This window comes from Strix aluco, chromosome 3, assembly GCF_031877795.1.
Source record: "Strix aluco isolate bStrAlu1 chromosome 3, bStrAlu1.hap1, whole genome shotgun sequence".
Lineage (NCBI taxonomy): Eukaryota > Metazoa > Chordata > Aves > Strigiformes > Strigidae > Strix > Strix aluco.
The window spans coordinates 45,986,587-46,006,139 of record NC_133933.1 but is presented as its reverse complement, the minus strand read 5'-3'; the positions used below and the strand labels follow the sequence as shown (position 1 = coordinate 46,006,139).

Sequence of the window (19,553 nt, the reverse complement as noted above, 5' to 3'; positions counted from 1 at the left end):
ATGAGTTTAAAAAGCTGAGCTCCAGCTTGCAGATTGCTCTGGACAGAAGGGAACTGTCAGTGGGTTGGTCTCAGTCTCTCCTCTTCCTCAGTTACTGAACTGCTAAGGACTGTGCAGGTTTTCATTGAAACAGGGCTTAGAGAAGTTACTTGGAAGTCCAGGGATGGGAGGACTGACCTGAAAATAAAGGTTTGATTCCAGCACTTGGTGTCTGAAAGACTGCAGCTGAAGTACAGTTTTCTCATCAGGCTTCTTCATGATGAGTCTTTTGAACCGCAGCATTTCTAAAAGGATATATTGATTAATTTACATTGAAACTCCATTTCAAAGTCTACAATTAAACAGAATTCACAATTGTTTTATGGACTTAGTGATAGATAGTGCAGCATTTACACATTAATTTTGCAAGATCATTTGTATCTTTTATCTGGTAATTGTTTTGGACTTCCAAGGCTAACATTTAGGTTAGTTTATGGTTGTGTTACACAATGAAAATGGGAAATGGTACCAAACTGTCAACTACTTTTATTTCTTAGTAATACCGCTTTTGTTCTATGTCCTAGTGGAAGTTTCATTTCCTTTATCAGTATCTTCTGCCTGGTCCTTTCTAGAAGATACCAGCTTGACTTTTTTTATGAAAACACAGCATACCAACTTACCTGTCAGACTTCTCAATCAATACTTGACTGTGATGGCTGTTACCCTGTAGAGGTTTTACAAGTGTATGTCTTTGGAGGGGATGCTTTCTGGCATTCATCCTCTGCTCTCTGTCCCTAATGTCAGTGAAGGAAGGTCTGCACCCTATAACTTTAATAATTTCTGGCATATATTTAGCAAATATCATTATTTCAGATCTCTCTCATACTATTCTGGTTTTGACCTCATCCTATCTGACAGCTCTGGAAAAGATGCCCGCTTCCTAAGTAAAATATTGCAAGGAGGATGGTTTCCAGCAATCCTGTTCGAGTCAAAGATTTTTTCCCCACTGTGAGTAACCACCCTGGCCCATAAACAACTGGCAAGGAATTTGTCAACACTTACTTAAGTGGTTGCTCACAAGTGAACTGTGTGTTTGTTTCACCCACCATTGGAAGGGACAAGCCAAACTTGAATACCACTTCACTATCTTCATCAAAGGAGAACATTGTTGTACATTGGGTTTCCATGAGCCTTCATTTGTAATTTTTGAGTATGATCTCCAGGATCTCCATTTTTATAGACATGTAAATGAATGTCATCTTTCGTCAAGGCAAGGAAGTGAGTTGGTATGAGTATGCCTGAGGGGGTATGAATGAAAAACAAGAGAGCATGCTTCTCATCCAGACCTCTGATTGCCTTTTTGCAAATGAATTTCTGCAGACGTTCATTCATTACTGTAGGTGGGATGAGTCTCCTTCTCTCATGCAGTGCAGGTTTGTCTTCTTCAGCTTTGAAACAGTATGATAAGGATCAATGAGGACATGTTGCTGTATGCTTGGTGGCCCGAGCTACACCAGCTACATAATCAGAAGTAGTATGTCTTAAGGAAGAAACAACAAGAAATATGTTGTGTCCCACCACTTCTCTAATAGATGGCAAAGACATGGTGAGATTGTGCTAGAAAGGTTCATTTAGATTTTCTTTAGAAAGGAACAATTAAAATGGTAACAAATATTGATCATTTTAGAACAGCAGCTTGACAAATTTTCAGAATGTATTTCTGCCTGAAATTTCATGCAAAACTGCACGTTTCTTTCATATGAACTTCGCAAAGAAAACTTGAAATGTCAAAGTTTTTTGATAAAAGATAATTTTAGTTTCAACCTACTTTGATTTTAAGAAAATAAGTTATCAATGATGGTTTACGGTTTATAAAAATCTTACCATTTTTCTTTTTATAAATTGAGTTGCTCCAAATTTTCAGTCTTTCTATCAGGAAAAGAGTTAAATTTAACTGTGTGATTTCCCAGAACAATATTTACTGTTATTATTATGTTCACATCCTGTGTGATACAATGATGAATGCTTTAAAAGTAGATTGAATTAGATTAGAATAAGGCAGCATCATTGTATCCTTGTCTTCCTAGTAATAAAGAGAAAAATTAATATCTCATTTACACTAGATATCAAAATATGGGGGGGGTTGTGTTACTTATTGTGCATGAGCTAAGAGAAGAAATTGTTGGTCTGTTTACTGCACATGTCAAAGAAACTCCACCGTTTAAAATCACAGTGTCTTAAGGCTTGCTAGCAAAACCAAGTACAGTTCAAGGGAGAACAGAATTTAGAAATTAATTAAAGAACCAAAACCAAAACCTCTTTGGGTAAATATTTTCTGTAACACCAGTGCATTGTGCTACTAATTATTATCTCATGCCATAACATATTGACTCTGGAAGGATTCTCAATTAGAAAACAAACAAACATTTCTCCTTGACAGCATATTTTGTTCAACATTTAAAGTCGGTGATGGACTTTTTCATCAGAATTCTTGCTTCTTGATGATATAATTGATTTATTACAATGAATCTAGTCAGTTGACCACAAAAGTTAACGAAGTAAAGGAAATGCAAATCTCTATTCTGAGCATGTCCTCATTTTACATAAGTACTTGGAGAAAAGGATTAATTATGAATCCCTTTCATGCTTTTTTCCTCTTTTCCTAAACTGTTTAGTGATTGCTTTGACATACATCTGCCAAACACTTTTTCCGGACTCTGTAGAGCATATTTTCAAAGGAAATTTTAACATGTGTTGCCCCAAAGACATTTTGAAGTCATTAGATGTACAAAATCCTTAGTCCAAGTATAAAAATGTGCATGAAAAATTAATAGTGGCATGTGCAAAAAGTGCTAATGAGAAATTTTAGTACCTTATCACGTTGCTGAAGTGTAGATGAAAATAAAAAGATCTTTGCAGCCTCACAGGTTAGAGTAGCTTAACACAGTGCAGCAATGCTGGCTGGCATGTCTATAGTTTAAAGGAAGACAGAACAATATTTTTGTTTCTCATTATCTGTAGCTGGAAGCAGCGGGCTGTGTTTTGCTAGTGCCAGGATAGCACTGGGGACCAGCATTTATTCAAACATGGAGGTCTTGTGACTGTATGTGTCTGGCATTTAGTTTTTGAAGGCTCCAGAATAGGAGCTGTTGAGATGTAGAGTTCAGGGCAGATCCATCAGGGAGAGTTTTAATTAAGAGTTAGAGTTAGAGTTAGGGGGCATTTTAATACTATTGCGGGTTCAAATTCTCCTGGGACCTTGGTTCTTCTGTGACTGAATGTTTTAAAGGAAAGAGTATGCAATTACTACAAAGAGCTCAGATTAATCACAGCTGTAAGCTGAGTACTACCAAGTATGCGTTTGACTTGGAATGTGTCACAGGCAGCTTGGCTTTTAAAGACTTCTTTCACAGTGCTATTTATGAGGATGATTATCTATTTACCATGTTCACCTGTTCACCTGATTTTTGTTTGTTTTTTCCCCTGCTGCAGACTATGTCAGAGAGCCACAATGATCATGCAAAATAACAGTTCAGCCTCGCCCTTGTTTTCAAATGTGAGCTCCTTCTGGAAGAGAGATTCACATGGACCGGGACTCCTTGATGAAGCAGCGTCACTCATTGGCAGCTATGATTTCCCTCAGACCACAGAGAGTTTTCCCTTCTCCACTGTGGAATCAACAAACATGTCCCTAAATGCCACAAGCAAAGACCCTCTGGGTGGACACACTGTCTGGCAAGTAGTTTTGATTGCTTTCCTCACTGGGGTCCTTGCACTGGTGACCATCATAGGAAATATCCTAGTGATTGTTGCATTTAAGGTTAACAAACAACTGAAAACGGTCAACAACTACTTTTTGTTGAGTCTTGCCTGTGCAGATTTGATCATCGGTGTTATTTCCATGAATCTTTACACCACATACATCATTATGGACCACTGGGCTTTGGGAAACTTGGCCTGTGATCTTTGGCTCTCCATTGACTATGTCGCCAGTAATGCCTCTGTCATGAATCTCCTTGTCATAAGTTTTGACAGGTATTTTTCCATCACTAGGCCACTTACGTACAGAGCCAAACGAACAACCAAAAGGGCTGGGGTGATGATTGGTTTAGCATGGATCATCTCTTTTGTTCTGTGGGCCCCTGCCATCTTGTTCTGGCAGTATTTTGTTGGGGAGAGGACTGTGCCACCTGATGAATGTTTCATCCAGTTTCTAAGCGAACCTATCATCACTTTTGGCACTGCCATAGCTGCCTTTTACTTGCCAGTCACCATTATGAGTATTTTGTATTGGAGGATCTACAAGGAGACCGAGAAACGCACCAAAGAGTTAGCAGGGCTACAGGCTTCGGGCAGTGAAGCAGAGGCAGCACGCTTCGTACACCAGACAGGCAGTTCTCGGAGCTGCAGCAGCTACGAGCTGCAACGGCAGAGCATGAAACGCTCCACCCGAAGGAAATACAGACGCTGCCACTTTTGGCTCACAATGAAGAGCTGGGAACCCAACACAGACCAGGGGGACCAAGAGCACAGCAGCAGTGACAGCTGGAACAACAATGACGCTGCTGCCTCCCTTGAAAATTCAGCCTCCTCTGACGAAGAAGACATTGCTGCAGAGACAAGAGCCATCTATTCAATTGTGCTGAAGCTTCCTGGTCACAGTGCCATCCTCAATTCCACAAAACTACCCTCCTCAGAAGACTTGCATGAGTCAGGGGATGAACTGCAGAAATCTGATACAGAATCAAAGGAAAAGAAACCTAAAAAATTGCACCCTCCCAAAAGCGTTCAGGATGGTGGAAATTTCCAAAAGAGCTTTTCTAAGCTTCCAATTCAGCCAGGGTCAGCAGAGACAACCACAGCTTCTGATGGCATCTCATCAGTGACCAAGACACCTGCAGCCCTGCCCTTGTCCTTCAAGGAAGCTACCCTAGCAAAAAAGTTTGCCTTGAAGACCAGAAGTCAGATCACAAAGCGAAAACGAATGTCACTCATCAAAGAAAAGAAAGCGGCACAGACACTCAGTGCCATTTTGTTTGCCTTCATCATTACCTGGACCCCATATAACATCATGGTTCTGGTGAACACCTTTTGTAGCTGTATCCCCAAAACTTTCTGGAACCTGGGGTACTGGCTTTGCTACATCAATAGCACAGTGAACCCCATGTGCTATGCACTGTGTAACAAAACATTCAGAAACACTTTCAAGATGCTACTGCTGTGCCAGTGTGACAAACGAAAACGACGCAAACAGCAGTATCAGCAAAGGCAGTCCGTCATTTTTCATAAGCGGATCCCTAGGGAGGCTTCATAGAATAGTATTTTTTAAACAATTAAAAAACATAACAAAGCGGGGATGGGATGGGATGGGACGGGATGGGACAGGACAGGACGGCATAGGATGGGACAGGATGGGACAGGATGGGAAAGGATAGAAGGGGATGGGACAGGATGGGAAGGGATGGGCTGGGGTGGGAGGGTGGTTCCAGGGTGCTGATTCAAACATTTAAACATCAAGACGTGAAAGCAGCTGCCAGGCTAATGTATCCTTTTAATAAATCCAGTTTAATATAAAAATCAAGTCTGCATTCAGCAAAAACTAACAAACTTCAATGTTTTTACTAAGGAATGAAAGACTTAATAAAGTTTTCCTACAAATTTGCAAGAAGCTGTATAGCAATTATAAACCCATTACTGATCTGCCCAGCTCTTTGATTATAATCAACTCTGGGATCTCAGGTAAGCACATCTAGCTAGCCCACTCTTCTGTTTCCAAGGAATCCAACAACTTTCAATTCAAGTCACATACAGATGTAGCAAGCTAGCGAAACAGGATTATGAAATTATTTGAGACACTGTATAGGTTGCAAAATTGCTTCTTGTTGTCCAGGTGGAGCTTCCTGTCTACTTCTCTTCTGGTGTATTGTTAATTGTATCCCTAATTCCTGATTGCCAAGTATCTATGTGTGCAGCTCATGTTATATGTATGTGTGTGTGAGTGTGTATGTATGCATAACATACATTCACACCTCTAAAATACACACATACCAGGAAAGAGGTGATCTATTGCTCTAGGTTTTTCAGGGCTCCCCATCACAATTACATGTGAGTGAAAAAAAAAGAAAAAATCAGAAAATCGTATTATAAATATATATCTCATTATTTACCACCTCAAATTCAAATTTATCTTTGAAAGCAAAACATGGTGTCCACATTTCAAATGGAGAGAACCAAAGCATAGCCTGTGAGCCTAGCAGTCTACAGAGTTTTATAATGGGACACATGCCCAGTAAAACCTTAATCTTGAGCACAGTATCCCTCCCCAAAGTGATCACTCCTCTTTAAAAGATACAAAGGTGAAAGGAATTGAAGGCTACATTCAGGGCAGAGTATGAAGTTATCTTTGTAGGGTGTAGGATGACGGGACCCCACATCTGGGCCACACAGTGCTGATGCTCAAAGGGAGGTGCTCAGGAACCAGGCGGGTGCAGCCATTAGCAGGAGCCCCGTTTCATGCTCGGGCAGCTACGCGGCTGTCAGGGCACGCATGGACACTGCGAGACCTTGTCCTGAGTTGCACCGTGTGGATGCACCACCCTTCTCAGAGCCAGCTCAGATCTGATGCACAGCATCCATACAGCTTCCAATGAAAGTTTGAGTTGTAATTTTCTGTCTATACTTGGTGGAGCCTGCCCGCTTGCACTATCTACCCAGGTGATCTTCAGATACAAAGGATTTGTGTAGAAGAAATGCTTTATTTTTGCACATGAAGGATGCTCACTAAAAAGTGTTTCTTTTCCAGAACCTGTTTTAAAAATCATCAGGAGAAGTGCACGTAACTCCGTTTAATGCCACGTTATTCGGTGTTGCGAAAAACGTGATATTGCCAGTTTGTAACCTGGCAATTTTTGATAAAGAAAATTTTAAAAGGGCTTTAATATTTATAGCTTAGACATGACCAGTATTTCCTGGTATTTGTGATGTGGTCTGCACCAACCATGATTTATAAAAGTCAGAGATCCCCTGGGGAAAGGATTGTACTTTAAACTATTGTTCTAAACCTGATTTAGTTACATGTTGAAAGATAATTTTGTATTCTCCTTTGAACTGACCAAAACATTTTTTATTGCTTAGACTCTTATTTTGCTGAAAATAAAAGAAAACAAATATCTTCTTTTACAAAGGGGCATCAGTGTTGTGAACACAGAACTGATGTTAAAGCTGCTTTTGTATTCAGTGTGAGATGGTGTTTACAGATGATTTTGACAACAGTGGAAATATATTAAATGGTGTCTGTGTATCTGAACTATTTAATTTTGTGTTATGTTCATATGAAGAAATATTTATACATACTTCACCAAATGTTTTATTTAATGTTGATAAATATTGCTCTTCAGTCTTCAGCTGTAGTGTCCTTTTAAAGTGATTCATGAAGGTCTGCTTGAGAAATGAATAGAGTATACCTAGCTTTCTTGTCACTAAAACAAATACTCCTGACATACAAATCTTTCTTTTGTACGAGTTGTTTAAAATGTCTACCTAAAGGTAATCTTGTAAATGATTTTGCAAGTCTACTGCAAGTACAAGTTTAGTATAAAACGTGAAAAAGTTAAAGCTTCATCTATAAGTCACAAATGCATTTTGAGCTAAAGATACCCAGAATTGGTTTAGCAGTTTGGTAGCCATGTATAACCTAAGTCTTATAAGTCACCCATGTTTCAAAGAAAATTAATGACCTTTATTTATAGAAACAAGCATATATTTGAAATATATTCATTACTCAAGTTGACCTAACTAATGTTTTAACATTTAAATATATATCTATATCTCTATATATTGCCATATTATTATCTTCTGATATCTAGAGTAGTGCTGTGCCCCTAATACACAAAATGTGAGAGCATGTAAGGGAACCAGAGGTCATCAGGGGGATTTATGATATATTAGTATTGATTTTACAATGGGAAACTATTATTTTTAATGAAGTTAAACTTCCTTGAAAGCAGCTGTCACCACTGTTTACATAATAGGAGGAGTTAAACCCTTGGATTGTTTTAACACAGAAATAAACAAACTGTCTCTTGATGTGTGAACAGGCTTTAAAATGTTATTTACAGGCATCATAAAATGTGTATGTATACACATATTGTAGCATAGATCAATTTAGTTATTATTTATTTAATGGAATATGCACCATAAAATATTAAGAATTTGGCTGTGTTACAAGCAGTGGGGATCAAATTAATTTGTATTTTATATGTCTGTGTGCTTGCTTTAAACCCATGCACACACAAAAATTTTAGCTATATGCAAAAGTGGATATATTATTTATGAACACAGGCGCACATGATAGGTTGCAGAAGAAGAACAAAGCAAGACCAAAAGGTACAATCTGACACAGCACTACTTTTAAGAAGTACAAATGATGTAATATTTCATCTATTTTAAGGAAAAACAAGACAGAAACATGATAGAAAGCATCATTCTGAGGGCAGACAAACAGCTGAGTCCCATTAACACTCCTCACATGGAAAGCTGGCTTTTCAGAGACCAGGCATCATCCCCATTAATTGTGATAATATAAGATTAGACTCCATATGAAGAGGATCAAAATATCAGAAGCAGTAGCCAGACAGGAGCCACTGGGTTGTCTGGAGAAAGCTTTGTAGAATAGACCCAAATCACTGCCAGCCTCTGAACATCTCTAAGAAAACAGAATACATTATAAAATATGCTTGGCTTTCTCAATGTAAAATTGTAATAGAAGTTTATTGCTTCTGTACCAATATAGGCTGTGAGAAATGTCTGATGCAAAGATCCAGGGACAGGTGTCATGGTGCATGAAGCACTTCAGCCTGCGCCAGCATAACACATTTCCTACAAAACTGCGGATCAGTGTGGCACTATTCTAAGGCTAAACAAATATAGGAAAGGCCTAAGCAGTTCCCAGGATCTAAACCTGTGGTTCTATGTATCCTGAACAATAAATGACCTAAAGGAATCTGGCAGTTTTGTGAGGATACCCACACAGATGTCTGAGGCAGTTGGTGACCTTTCTCAATTATGTACAATTTCACTTTCTTATTTTGCTGTCTTGATTATTATATTATCTTACTTCTTCAGCAAGAATATTCTAAGTCTTCGCTCATTATCATCCTTCTATATATAAGAAGTGAATACAAGTCCCAAAGTACACTCGGTTTGCCTCTACAGAATGCAAACATCAAAGCAAAAGGAAATTTTTATCTTTTTTTCCTGGTCAGCAGCATCAGTAATTTTGAATACACAGTTATCATCATGCTACCATATATATGGTAGGGATAGTCATAGAGTATCTTGCTAAGTTATTTATAAACTGCATTTCACTTGCCCTCTTGACCATCTGACTATTTATGCATCCCTATTCAAATTTATATTTGAGATCCCACTTATTCTCCTCCCAATGGCTCCCAGATTCTTTTCATAAAATGTGCTTTACAAGCTTGTCTTGGTATTATGGCTTTTTTCTTTCCTTTCAAAATATTGCTATGCAAAGTTAATCTGCTCTTAGACTATCAGAAGACACATTACCAGCTCCAGCAGTCGTAGTGTTGAGGTCTTATTTTCTAAAGATGTATAAGGCTTATCAAAAAGAACTGGAGCAGGATCCACATATTCCAGGTTCTTGGTGGCAGAAATGGTCTGTACCACAAGTTGGCTCTTCACCAAGCCTGACCTTCTTTGGAGCATCTGGGAATAACCTGCCCATAAGGCTGTTCTGCCAAGCCCCCACTTGCTTGAACTGCATCCAGTTCATGAATCATGTATTTTAATGTATTTGAAAATTTCTAAAAACATACGTATTCATTTTGGTAACTGAATATTCTTCGACTCCTGTAAATCTACTGTCCCTTTTCACAACTTACTTCCAGCTTCTGTGATTTTCTATATTATATTCCTTTTGTCTTTTATTTATTTACCCATGAAAATATCACTGCACTTGCTTCTGGGAGCAGGTCAAAGTGATATATATTTGTAGATCACTTCTTGATAACCCAAAGGGTATGTACAGACATCTTGTGGAGCTGAAGTGTTCATAATCATGGCTGCCTTTTATGTCTCATGAACTGAACTCCCATGATACCCAAGCACTTCTATTTGGAAGCTTAGCTAAAGCATGTATGACATTCAGGTTTTCATAGAATTAAAAAACCTTTTTTATTAGGATTTTCTTCCTTGTATCAGGCATAGATCATTTGTAGGTTCTGCGCTTTTCTACTTCTTTTAGGAGCTTGCAGGCAGATATTGGGGAAAATACTAATTTGTAATGTCTGATACTTGGACTTTTTTGTACTTCAGCTTTTAAAGTAAGCAGACAGGGCTAGGTAATCCAATCATGCTATTTGTTGGAAACGAGTATGAATGGGGATGTTTGGAACTATAGACTATGTTTATTTTGTTGCATACACTGTGGCACCACAATTGGCTGAGATTGACCATCACAGTATTTGATGTCACTGGCAGGTCTCCACAGTCTCAACTGGCAAACTCATTAACTGTGCTATACTGGCATTCAGGACTTTGACTACTTTTCACCACCCACATTGTACATTCAAAATATAATATAGATAATAATTTTTTTTCTCAAGAAAGATTGTTGTACTTATTTCCAGATACCTTCCTAGATGTGCTTGAGGGTTTTCTGCTTAATTTTGAATATTAAAATGGCTCAGGGGAGTTTCAGTTAGCCCTGACAGAGATTGTTTAATGGAAGGAGTACAGGTAATAGGAAAACATTAAGATAAGTGCTACTTATTTCATGGCATATTCCAACATGTATCGTGTGGTATGCATATTGTACTTACACATCTCTATGCACTACATATATCTCAGAAGGATGACATAGTACTGTGCATGTACGTATAGAGAGATGCACGCACATCTAGAGCACTGTATACAGATGTATATATAAACTTATGCTGAAATTGTCAGCCTTTGATGCCTCATCAGTTGTAACTGGACGGTGGAACTGTGTTTAAGTCTACTCTGCTTAGCTGCAAGAAAAGTTTCCACTTCTTTCCTTAGTGCATATTTTTCCAATTGCATTGTCTTTATTTCTGAATGTGGTGTTTTCAGTGTATTGTGCTGACTTTTCAGACATTACCCAAAATTTAGAAATGCATGATCATATTTCACTTACTGAGCTGTTGCATCAATACTGCACTAGGTTTAACTCCATTAGCTTAACCAAAATCACTCTGTCTTTGCCCAATAGGAAAATAAAGGGTTCTATTTCTAACAGTAGATTCTAAATTCACATAAGAGAAAACTCCTACGTTCATGTGAGTATCACTGTGAGTTTCTCACCATAGGTACCAGAATCCAGCCACTATTAAAACAGTTTGAGGCAAATGTCACAAATATATCAAGGCAAAATAAAGCAGGTCACCCTTGCAAATTATTTAAGGTTACAAGAACAGCACTCCTCCCATTAGGAATGAGAGGAAAAAATTATCACCCTCCCTCACCCCATCCCATTTCTCTGCCCTTTCTGTTGCATGGAATAATGCTTTTCATTTGCCAGTCCCACAGGTGGAATTGTGCAAGCTTTAAAAACCTCGTTTGCCTGGTAGGACTGAGAAATGCACAGTATGTCTAGATCATTCACCCTTTTCTCTTTTTGTAAACAATAAAACCTTGAGTTTAACTGAGATGTATGATGCTGGCCTCAGGGAAGGTCTTCCAAAAATGGTGATAAAACCATTCAACTCAACTGTGGTGAGGAGAACTAACTTTTCCATGCTAGTGAAGCTATACAATTTATTTAACTTGGCAGAAAGCATGCAAAAACCCCAAGACATTTGAAGTTTTTATAGATGTGAACATCCTCCTTGCGTAAGGGTGAATAAACACATGTAAACAGTGCCCAAAAAAGTTCAGCGTATGAATGACTCTGTAAGCCAAAAGCAAACGTCACCATCAGCTACACTGTTGGCATAGCAGCCTGACACCCCACTCAGGCCTCTATGATCCTTATTAGAGCAATCTAGGACTAAATAACTAGCTGTTAATATGAAAACAGGATTTGTTTGTCGGGGTGCATATGCATTTTTCAGCAATTTGATGGGAAATTCTTACTCTCTCCAGGATAAAAGTTATTTAATGCAATACCTGGAATAAAAGAGCGCTTGAAATACTCTGGTAATCATTACTCGACCAGGGCTAATAATCAGAAAAGCACAGGAGTTTGTACACAGAGAACTTAAATTTGTTTTTCAAATCATTCATAGAGGTATGGTTAATTTACTTAAAATACTCAAAAGATCTGAAAACTTTTACTCTTAAACTTTTACTTTTACTTTCATGGAAATAAAGTCTCTGGACAAGAATCTGATTCCTTATGTGGCTTCAAAATATCCAGTCCTCTTGAGACTATTTTTCTTCTGGATTGAAATCTTTGGGTACCAAAGCAACTGTAGTCACTCCTCAAATACTACCTAGTCTAGAGATGTCAAAAGGATGAGGATATGGCCTTCATTAATTTGTGATTGATGAGTCCACTTTAAGATTTATTATCATTGTGGCAAGACCAATTTACACCATGAGGGTAAAAGATATAACCCAATTTACTTTGAACCCTGCACTCTGTGTTGTGTGGGTACATCACAAGAAATAGACCTGTGCAGTATTTCCTGTTGCTCAGTACTTCTCTCCATTCATTACTTCTATTTTTCATATGGATTCAGTCCCCTCCTATTGAATATGCCTATTGAATATACTTATTCAATATCCTCTACCATCAGTATAGAAGTATGCCATTTTTAGCACCTGCAAAATTTTATTAAATTAGATGTAGCTGGAGTTAAGCAGCTTTTTTCCTCCAGTGGTGTGAATTTTTCTGCTTCAGAAATACATTCCATTTGCTTGCCTCATATCTTCATTTACAATGTTTATTTTACAACTGATATCAGGAGAAAACCTTTCCCCTGTTCAGGCTGTGGAAGTATCTCTGAGTAAATATTTGGTTTCTTTACTCAAAATGAGTGTGGTTTCTTGACCATAGGCTAATCTGAACAAAAACCTCTCTGTATAAGGACAGAACAGACTTCCTGCTCCTGCTCTGCCCATACACTTCACTGAATATGATGGAAGGTCCTTTCAGACTTGTTTTCAAAATAGTGTAGCTACATTAAGTAGCTGCACATTTCCCCACAGTTATTTGTACTGTCTGAGGAGACTTAAGCTGCATTTTGCTCCCTGCTCTGAGATAGGATTATCAGTATGAAGAACTACCATACCACTGAATGCAAGAGAAACTTAAATATGCACATGTGCCATTTTGGTTTTGTACTCTCTACAGTGCATATTGACTGACACAGTATCCATCATTAGGGGTGAAATATAAAGTAAGACTCGAGATTCACAGCTACTTTCAGAAGCAAACTGTATAAGGAAGGATCATCAAAATCCATATACTCAGTACACAAAAGTGCCTATTCAAGTGTTAAAGCTTAAAAAAGCATGAATTACCATTCATTGCTTTCTGAAAGGACTAAGAAAATGCTAAATATAATATGAAGTTTTGCAGTTGTAAACTGTAGACATTAGAAGATGTCAGTGAAGGAGACATAATTGTTCTGACACGAATTATCCCTGGGTTTCTAGAGGTGCCCCCTCACCCAGTTGACTTACCCCAAGTCTTCCTGCCTCAGCGCTGACTGACAGTCGTGGGACTTCTGCCTGGCATGAAGCTGGAAGTGAGCTCCTGCCCCTTCCACGCTGCTGGTGGAAGGGTGTGGACCACACCAGTCAAGACAAGTTGTTACAAGAAAGAGTCATAAGCTTCCTGCTTCTACTTGGAGATAGCGGATATTTTTGTGATAGAAATAGAGATAACATTACAGAATATGATGAACATATTTTATGTGTTTCCTGATATGTTTTTCTGTTCCTATTACTTGAAAGCTTTCTGTGCCGTTCTTCTGATTATGGAGCAAAACAAGTTCCAGAGACAATATCTGAATATATATTTTTAAGGCTTGAATATTTTAAATAAATTGACATTTACCTGGTTCTTTCTGATTTTGAAGTATATGGGCAAATTACATGCAGTAATTAAGTGGTTCAGAAATTGCTTTCATAAAAAAGAATTTGTAGTTTTACTCCTTATCAAACACTGATTTTCTTCAGCCAAAACCAGCGGAGCTGAACATTGTGTAAACTGGTTAAATAATTAGGAAACAGTAGAAAGGAGACCCTCACCTTCTGCTGCATCAAAAGACAGTGCTTGAGCATTCAAAGTCTGGTATTTATTGAGTTAGTCATAGCCATCCATTCAGATACTATACAAAATATTAGCAGTTTTAAAATTATTGGCCCAGTTGCTCTTTTTTTGACAACAGCTGCCTTAGTGTGTAGCAATCCTTCTGCTGACTAATTAAATTCTGAGTGTTGGTAAACTCCCAGAAAGTATAATTGGTCCTACTCCTACTGATGGTGGTTTGCAAAACACTAGCACATTAATTGGAAGAGTAGAGGTGGATTATGATGGAGAGCAATTGTTTTCCTCAGTAGCACTGATTTAGAGGAACCTTCCCTTTCTCAGCTAATAAAAATAAGAGTAAGAGAAGACAGACTCCAATGCTTTTGTAGGCATTCTCCCCTCTGGAATGACCACCAGCACTGCAGTCCTGCGGGCGGAAGGTGGATGGCCCTGTGTTGGTAGAAAAATGAACACGTTTGCCCAGGTCAGGTGTCCTACAAGCTCTCACATTTCTCCTTTCACTGCATGGGCATCAGCCCAAAATGTGCTGTCAAAACTTGGCTCCCACTGAACTGTCACAGTGGAACATTGTGCTCTTAAGAGCTTTTCTCCTGCCAAGATGCTTTAACATCTTTTTTTTTTTTTTTTTTTTTAATAACCCTCCACATAAACCTAATCAGGTGGCACCTTCCCATGTGGAACTTTCCTTGCAAATATATTATTGTAATCTACAAATGACTTTTACCCTGTATGCCCCTGATAACAATTGCATTAATATAAGCTGATAAACTCATTTCTTTAGTTGCTGCTCATAGAGTGGCTTGCTAGTTAAGATAAAAAGTAAATGATGTGATATAAAAGTCATATCTGATTGTACAATAATACACTGAGTGCCAAGCAGTTGGTGAGGTAAGCTTTACATAACCACTAGATGTTGCTTGAACTTTTGAGATATATTTTGATGTTCTTTTTTCCTCTCTGAATCCAACAGAGGGGCAAAACACAGAACAAGCAATTAAGAAAAATGTAATTGTTTTGATTAAAGTAATTTGAGATTAGAAGTTACAAGAGGGGTAAACAATCTAGACAAAGTGTTTGGAAGTCTTCATCGTGTAGATCCTTTCCTTTGGGGAAACTGTCAACCTCCTCAGTCTGGGAGGACTCTCTTTAGACACAGATTTGTAGGAGGAAATTTTGACTCCGTTTATATGCTACAATATTCTTTGGCTGCTATTAATTCACTTAATGACACAGTCGGTTGCTCGGTGAAATTACTCTGTGCTCTCTTAGCAGTGGCAAACGCCAGCCTTTTCTGGGGGCTGATCCAAGCCCAGCTCCTGCTGATGGAAAGATTCCCACTGTGCTTCTGAAATGCACATTTTCCCCCCGCCAGGCCGGAGGCGGCCAGGCCCTGGCGCCACAGCATGGGGCTGCGCTGCGTGGCCACCCCTCCACAGCCCAGACCTCCGCCTGCATGCCCCACACCCTCCTCTTGCCAGGCCAGAACCTGCAAAGAAATTATCTGGGAGAACACAGAGCAAGGACCTTGAGCCACCAGCCGCCATATATCTCCTTCCACTTCCTTTCCTCCTTCCTTCTGCCCAATGGCAGCATATTCACATAACAAAACCTGTCACTTTTAAAATAATTTCCAGTTTAATTGTGAAGTGCAGCAGTCTTTAGTCCCAATAGCATTAGAGAAAAATGGAAATGAGGAATTGCTCATCTCTGGCGCCTTTATTACTTCTTTGTTTTCTGTCTCATTTAAATGATGTACATATAACATGTATTTGGAGGAAAGATTGCAAGTTACTGATGCAGCATTCTGATACATATTTTAGCATATTCAGAGAAGAGAAGATTCAGTCCCACAGATAGACATCTTTGATTTCTTTTTCCTTTCTTACCAAATTCATCACAGACAGTTTAAGACTCACCTCTGGCTGCACAAGTGTCTTCCTGTATTTTTGACAATTGAGCAATTTTCTCACATGTGCCAGTTTGTTCAAATTTCTTCTTTTATCTGTTTCCTCACTAATGGCTTCTGAATTAGCAAGCCTTTGCCCTTTTGACAGTGCACAGAGTCTGTTTGCACCAGCTTTAGATTAACTACACGGTCTAAGGTATTGGAAGAAATCCAGCTGCAGTATCTCTGCTACCTTACCTTATTTTACAGCTTGAATTAGATCCTCAGCATTCTTAATTATCACACACTCACAGACAAGGGGGATTGACCAGTGCTTTTAATCTTCATAAAATTTAATAAAATAATCAAGTGCATATAATTGAGGTGTTAAAAATACCAATTCATAATCCATCCTATTACTTTAAAGGACCATATCAAGTACATTTTCCTATTAGTTGTAGAAGCAAATATCTCAGTGCGTAGCCATGACTAGCTATGTAGCCTATAATGAGATCTAATACAAAACAGATATTCTTCAAATATTTCATTAAATAATGTGACCTAATTCATCCTGGCTGAACAGACTTGGTTTAGCTCAGTCCTGCTGTTAAGCCTTCTTCACAATTCTCATTAATATCAATGGAAATTCTAGCAAGAGCAGATAAATCAGTCTCTCTTTATAGGACAGATAAATAATGCTTTGGTTTTCTATTTCTAGTTAATAAATGTAATCAAATTACTTAAAATATAAACTCTCAAAGCCTGTTCTGTGCCCTCAGGGAACCCCTTTCTCTATCCCAGTGCAGTGAAGCTGCATATAGCAGGATATATTCCACTAATACAGTCAAAAATATATGGGTGTGTAAGACTAAACAGCTTAAAAAAAATCATACTGTAAATTATGTGATTGAGTGAAATTGTATGTATATTTTTCAAGTCTTCAGAATAGTTGAAGTTTTAACTTATTTCAAATTTTTAAGTTGAAATCTATTCATATTTGGAAATTTTGTACAACCTTGTAAAGTTAAATACTATGTCACTGTAATTTATTTTTGTTGTCATATATTGACACATGCTCATTTATATATGAAGTGTACTGTTTATCAATTGCTTCTAAGGCAGCAATAAAAACATGAAAGTTGTTCTCATTTTCCTGTCATAGCTGTTATTTATATCCAGTATATTTTTTTACTTTATTTAAATACCTTTTATTCTGTCCTTTACTAAAACAGATAGCATACTGAGTTTTAAACTGTATGTTAAAAATATAAAAAAGTAAAACCAGTGCTCAGTCAATACATGGGCTGTTCTTCCCTGTGCAGCTAGGAGAACTTGGGGATACACTGTGCAGAATGCCTAGGAAGAGATCACCACTTCAGTGCATTACCCCAAGAGGATGTCAGAAAGTGAATGAGAACAAAAAGTCAGAACTCCTCTTTTCCTACCAGTTTTGGTTTCACTTTTTAACTGAAAGGTTTCCACATCATACCACAAGTCCTTTCAGGCTCTGTAAAGTGAGGTGGCATTCAGACCCCTTATGAAAATGAGTGTGAATAGAAGTTACAGAGTACCTTAGAAAATCAATCCCACTGTTGAGATTTGATTCAGTAAAATAGCTCTTCTCCAGTTTCCCTTCATCTTGAAACCTTCCTCCACAAGCACAAACTGGGGGGGGGGGGGCTGAAGTAATTTCCCTGCCCTGTGCACCATGGGACGTACCTGCAAATTCCCAGCCATGTGGAGGGGTTGCACTTGTTGCTATGAACTGCAATCGTCTACAGACGTCCAAGTGTCATATCTGCAACCACTGTAAAACAGAAGGCAGGTGAGCAATGGTCATAAGTGGAGGACTTTCCTACAGTGATTCCATTTCTTTTCCTCCTTGCTGATCTGAGGAACATAAATGTAAAGATAACATTGATAGTAAAGGGAACTAGAAACAATAAATTTTGCTTTATATGATGGTCTCTGCAATAAAGTAGTAGAGTACATGAAATACTAAAAAAAAAAAAAATACAAAGAGAGGACCCTGGACATTGACCATACATAATATAAAAGGAAAACAAATGCATGTTGTGAAGTGGGTTTGTTTGTTTTGTATAGTTACTACAGAGGTGGACTATTTTCTTGCTGGATGTCCTTTGGTATCTGCTTGTGTCATGAGCCTTTCTTTTTGATCACTATCAAATTTCACCTGACCATCTTCCTTCCCTTCATTCCAGAATGGAATAGATTTATTGTCACCCTTTCAGGAATGAATGTGAACTGTGGATCACAGAATAACTCAAGCAGCGGGAGCACAGCTGGATGCAGCAAGGGTGTCACTCCTCCAACCCCGGCTGGCTGATCTACACTGAGCTGCTTGTGCCAAGCTTAGGAGGGAGACGGGAGGCAACACAAACAGTAGCAATTACTGCTGGTCACCTGAAAGCAGTAAATCTCCACCCAGATTAGGAATGCCTTCTCAACTGATATAAACTGACCTATTTACACTGTAAGAAATAAAAGGGGGAAAAAAAAGAGACTGATACAGGTGACAGAAGTGTCAGCTGAGAGATGGAGGCTGCTGCCGCTTGCTGTTTCTGGTGAGTCTGGGACTCCCTCCCCAAGCAAACCTCCTGGCCCAAATGTGCAGCATAGTTTTAGTCAAGGTCTGGTTATTAGGACATCAGCAGCAAAAGCCCTATGTCTTGAAAATTATTGGTGCTTCATTCAAACATCAGTTGCTTCAAGTAAGGCTAAAGTAGTGATAGCTATAGATTAAAACCCTAGATTAAGGTTTTAAAGATGCTTTTAAGCAATTTTAAAGTAACTCTGGATTGGGACTAAAGCAACATCTTGATGCAAGCACCTTGAAACCATATAGTCTGGCTCCAGTTCAGAAGCCCTAATATCACTTCCGAAAAAATATTCATTCCTAATTCTCTGAACACCCTTAGCCTTCTCCTTAATGCAAAGGGCTCTGTGCTGCACTCCTTATAAATAAAATTCAGACTGCTTTATTAAAACAATAAGTTATCCCCATGACTTGTAACCAGAGTAATGTCTGCCACTTTGGCAGCTAAATACATCTGCCTGACACAAGAAGAAAAATGTAAAAGAACAAATCCTTTTTGTCAGCCAGCAAGCTGTTTTCTGATGAGGCTTTCAAAATGGAAATTTACTTCTGCTTCATTGTACAAATATCCATATGCTGGGTTTTCCAGTGTTTCTGTAAGACAGCTGATATAACCCTTCACAGCTTTTTGGGTGTGCTACTTAATTCAACTAGATATGGATTCCAGAGAGTTTTTGCATCTCCTCTGAAGTCGTTTATTCTGCTGTGAAGTAGTAAATCAGCGGGGAAGCATGGGAAATTGTTGGCTTATTGAAAATGTTTCCCACAAATTTTTGTGTTTCTTTCATTCAGTTGGGGTCAAAGAAAAA

General features: G+C 38.5%; 1 protein-coding gene across 2 annotated transcripts in view; it reads left to right on the top strand.

Moving 5' to 3' along the window:
• The window catches only part of CHRM3 (cholinergic receptor muscarinic 3), a 290,559-nt gene extending 285,266 nt beyond the window's left edge, over positions 1-5,293 (top strand). For both annotated transcript variants that reach the window (XM_074820666.1, XM_074820668.1), the window contains one exon: positions 3,472-5,293. In XM_074820666.1, the coding sequence (XP_074676767.1) occupies positions 3,472-5,293 (1,822 nt within the window). The remainder of the gene's footprint in view (positions 1-3,471) is intronic.
• Positions 5,294-19,553: the final 14,260 nt, after the last annotated feature.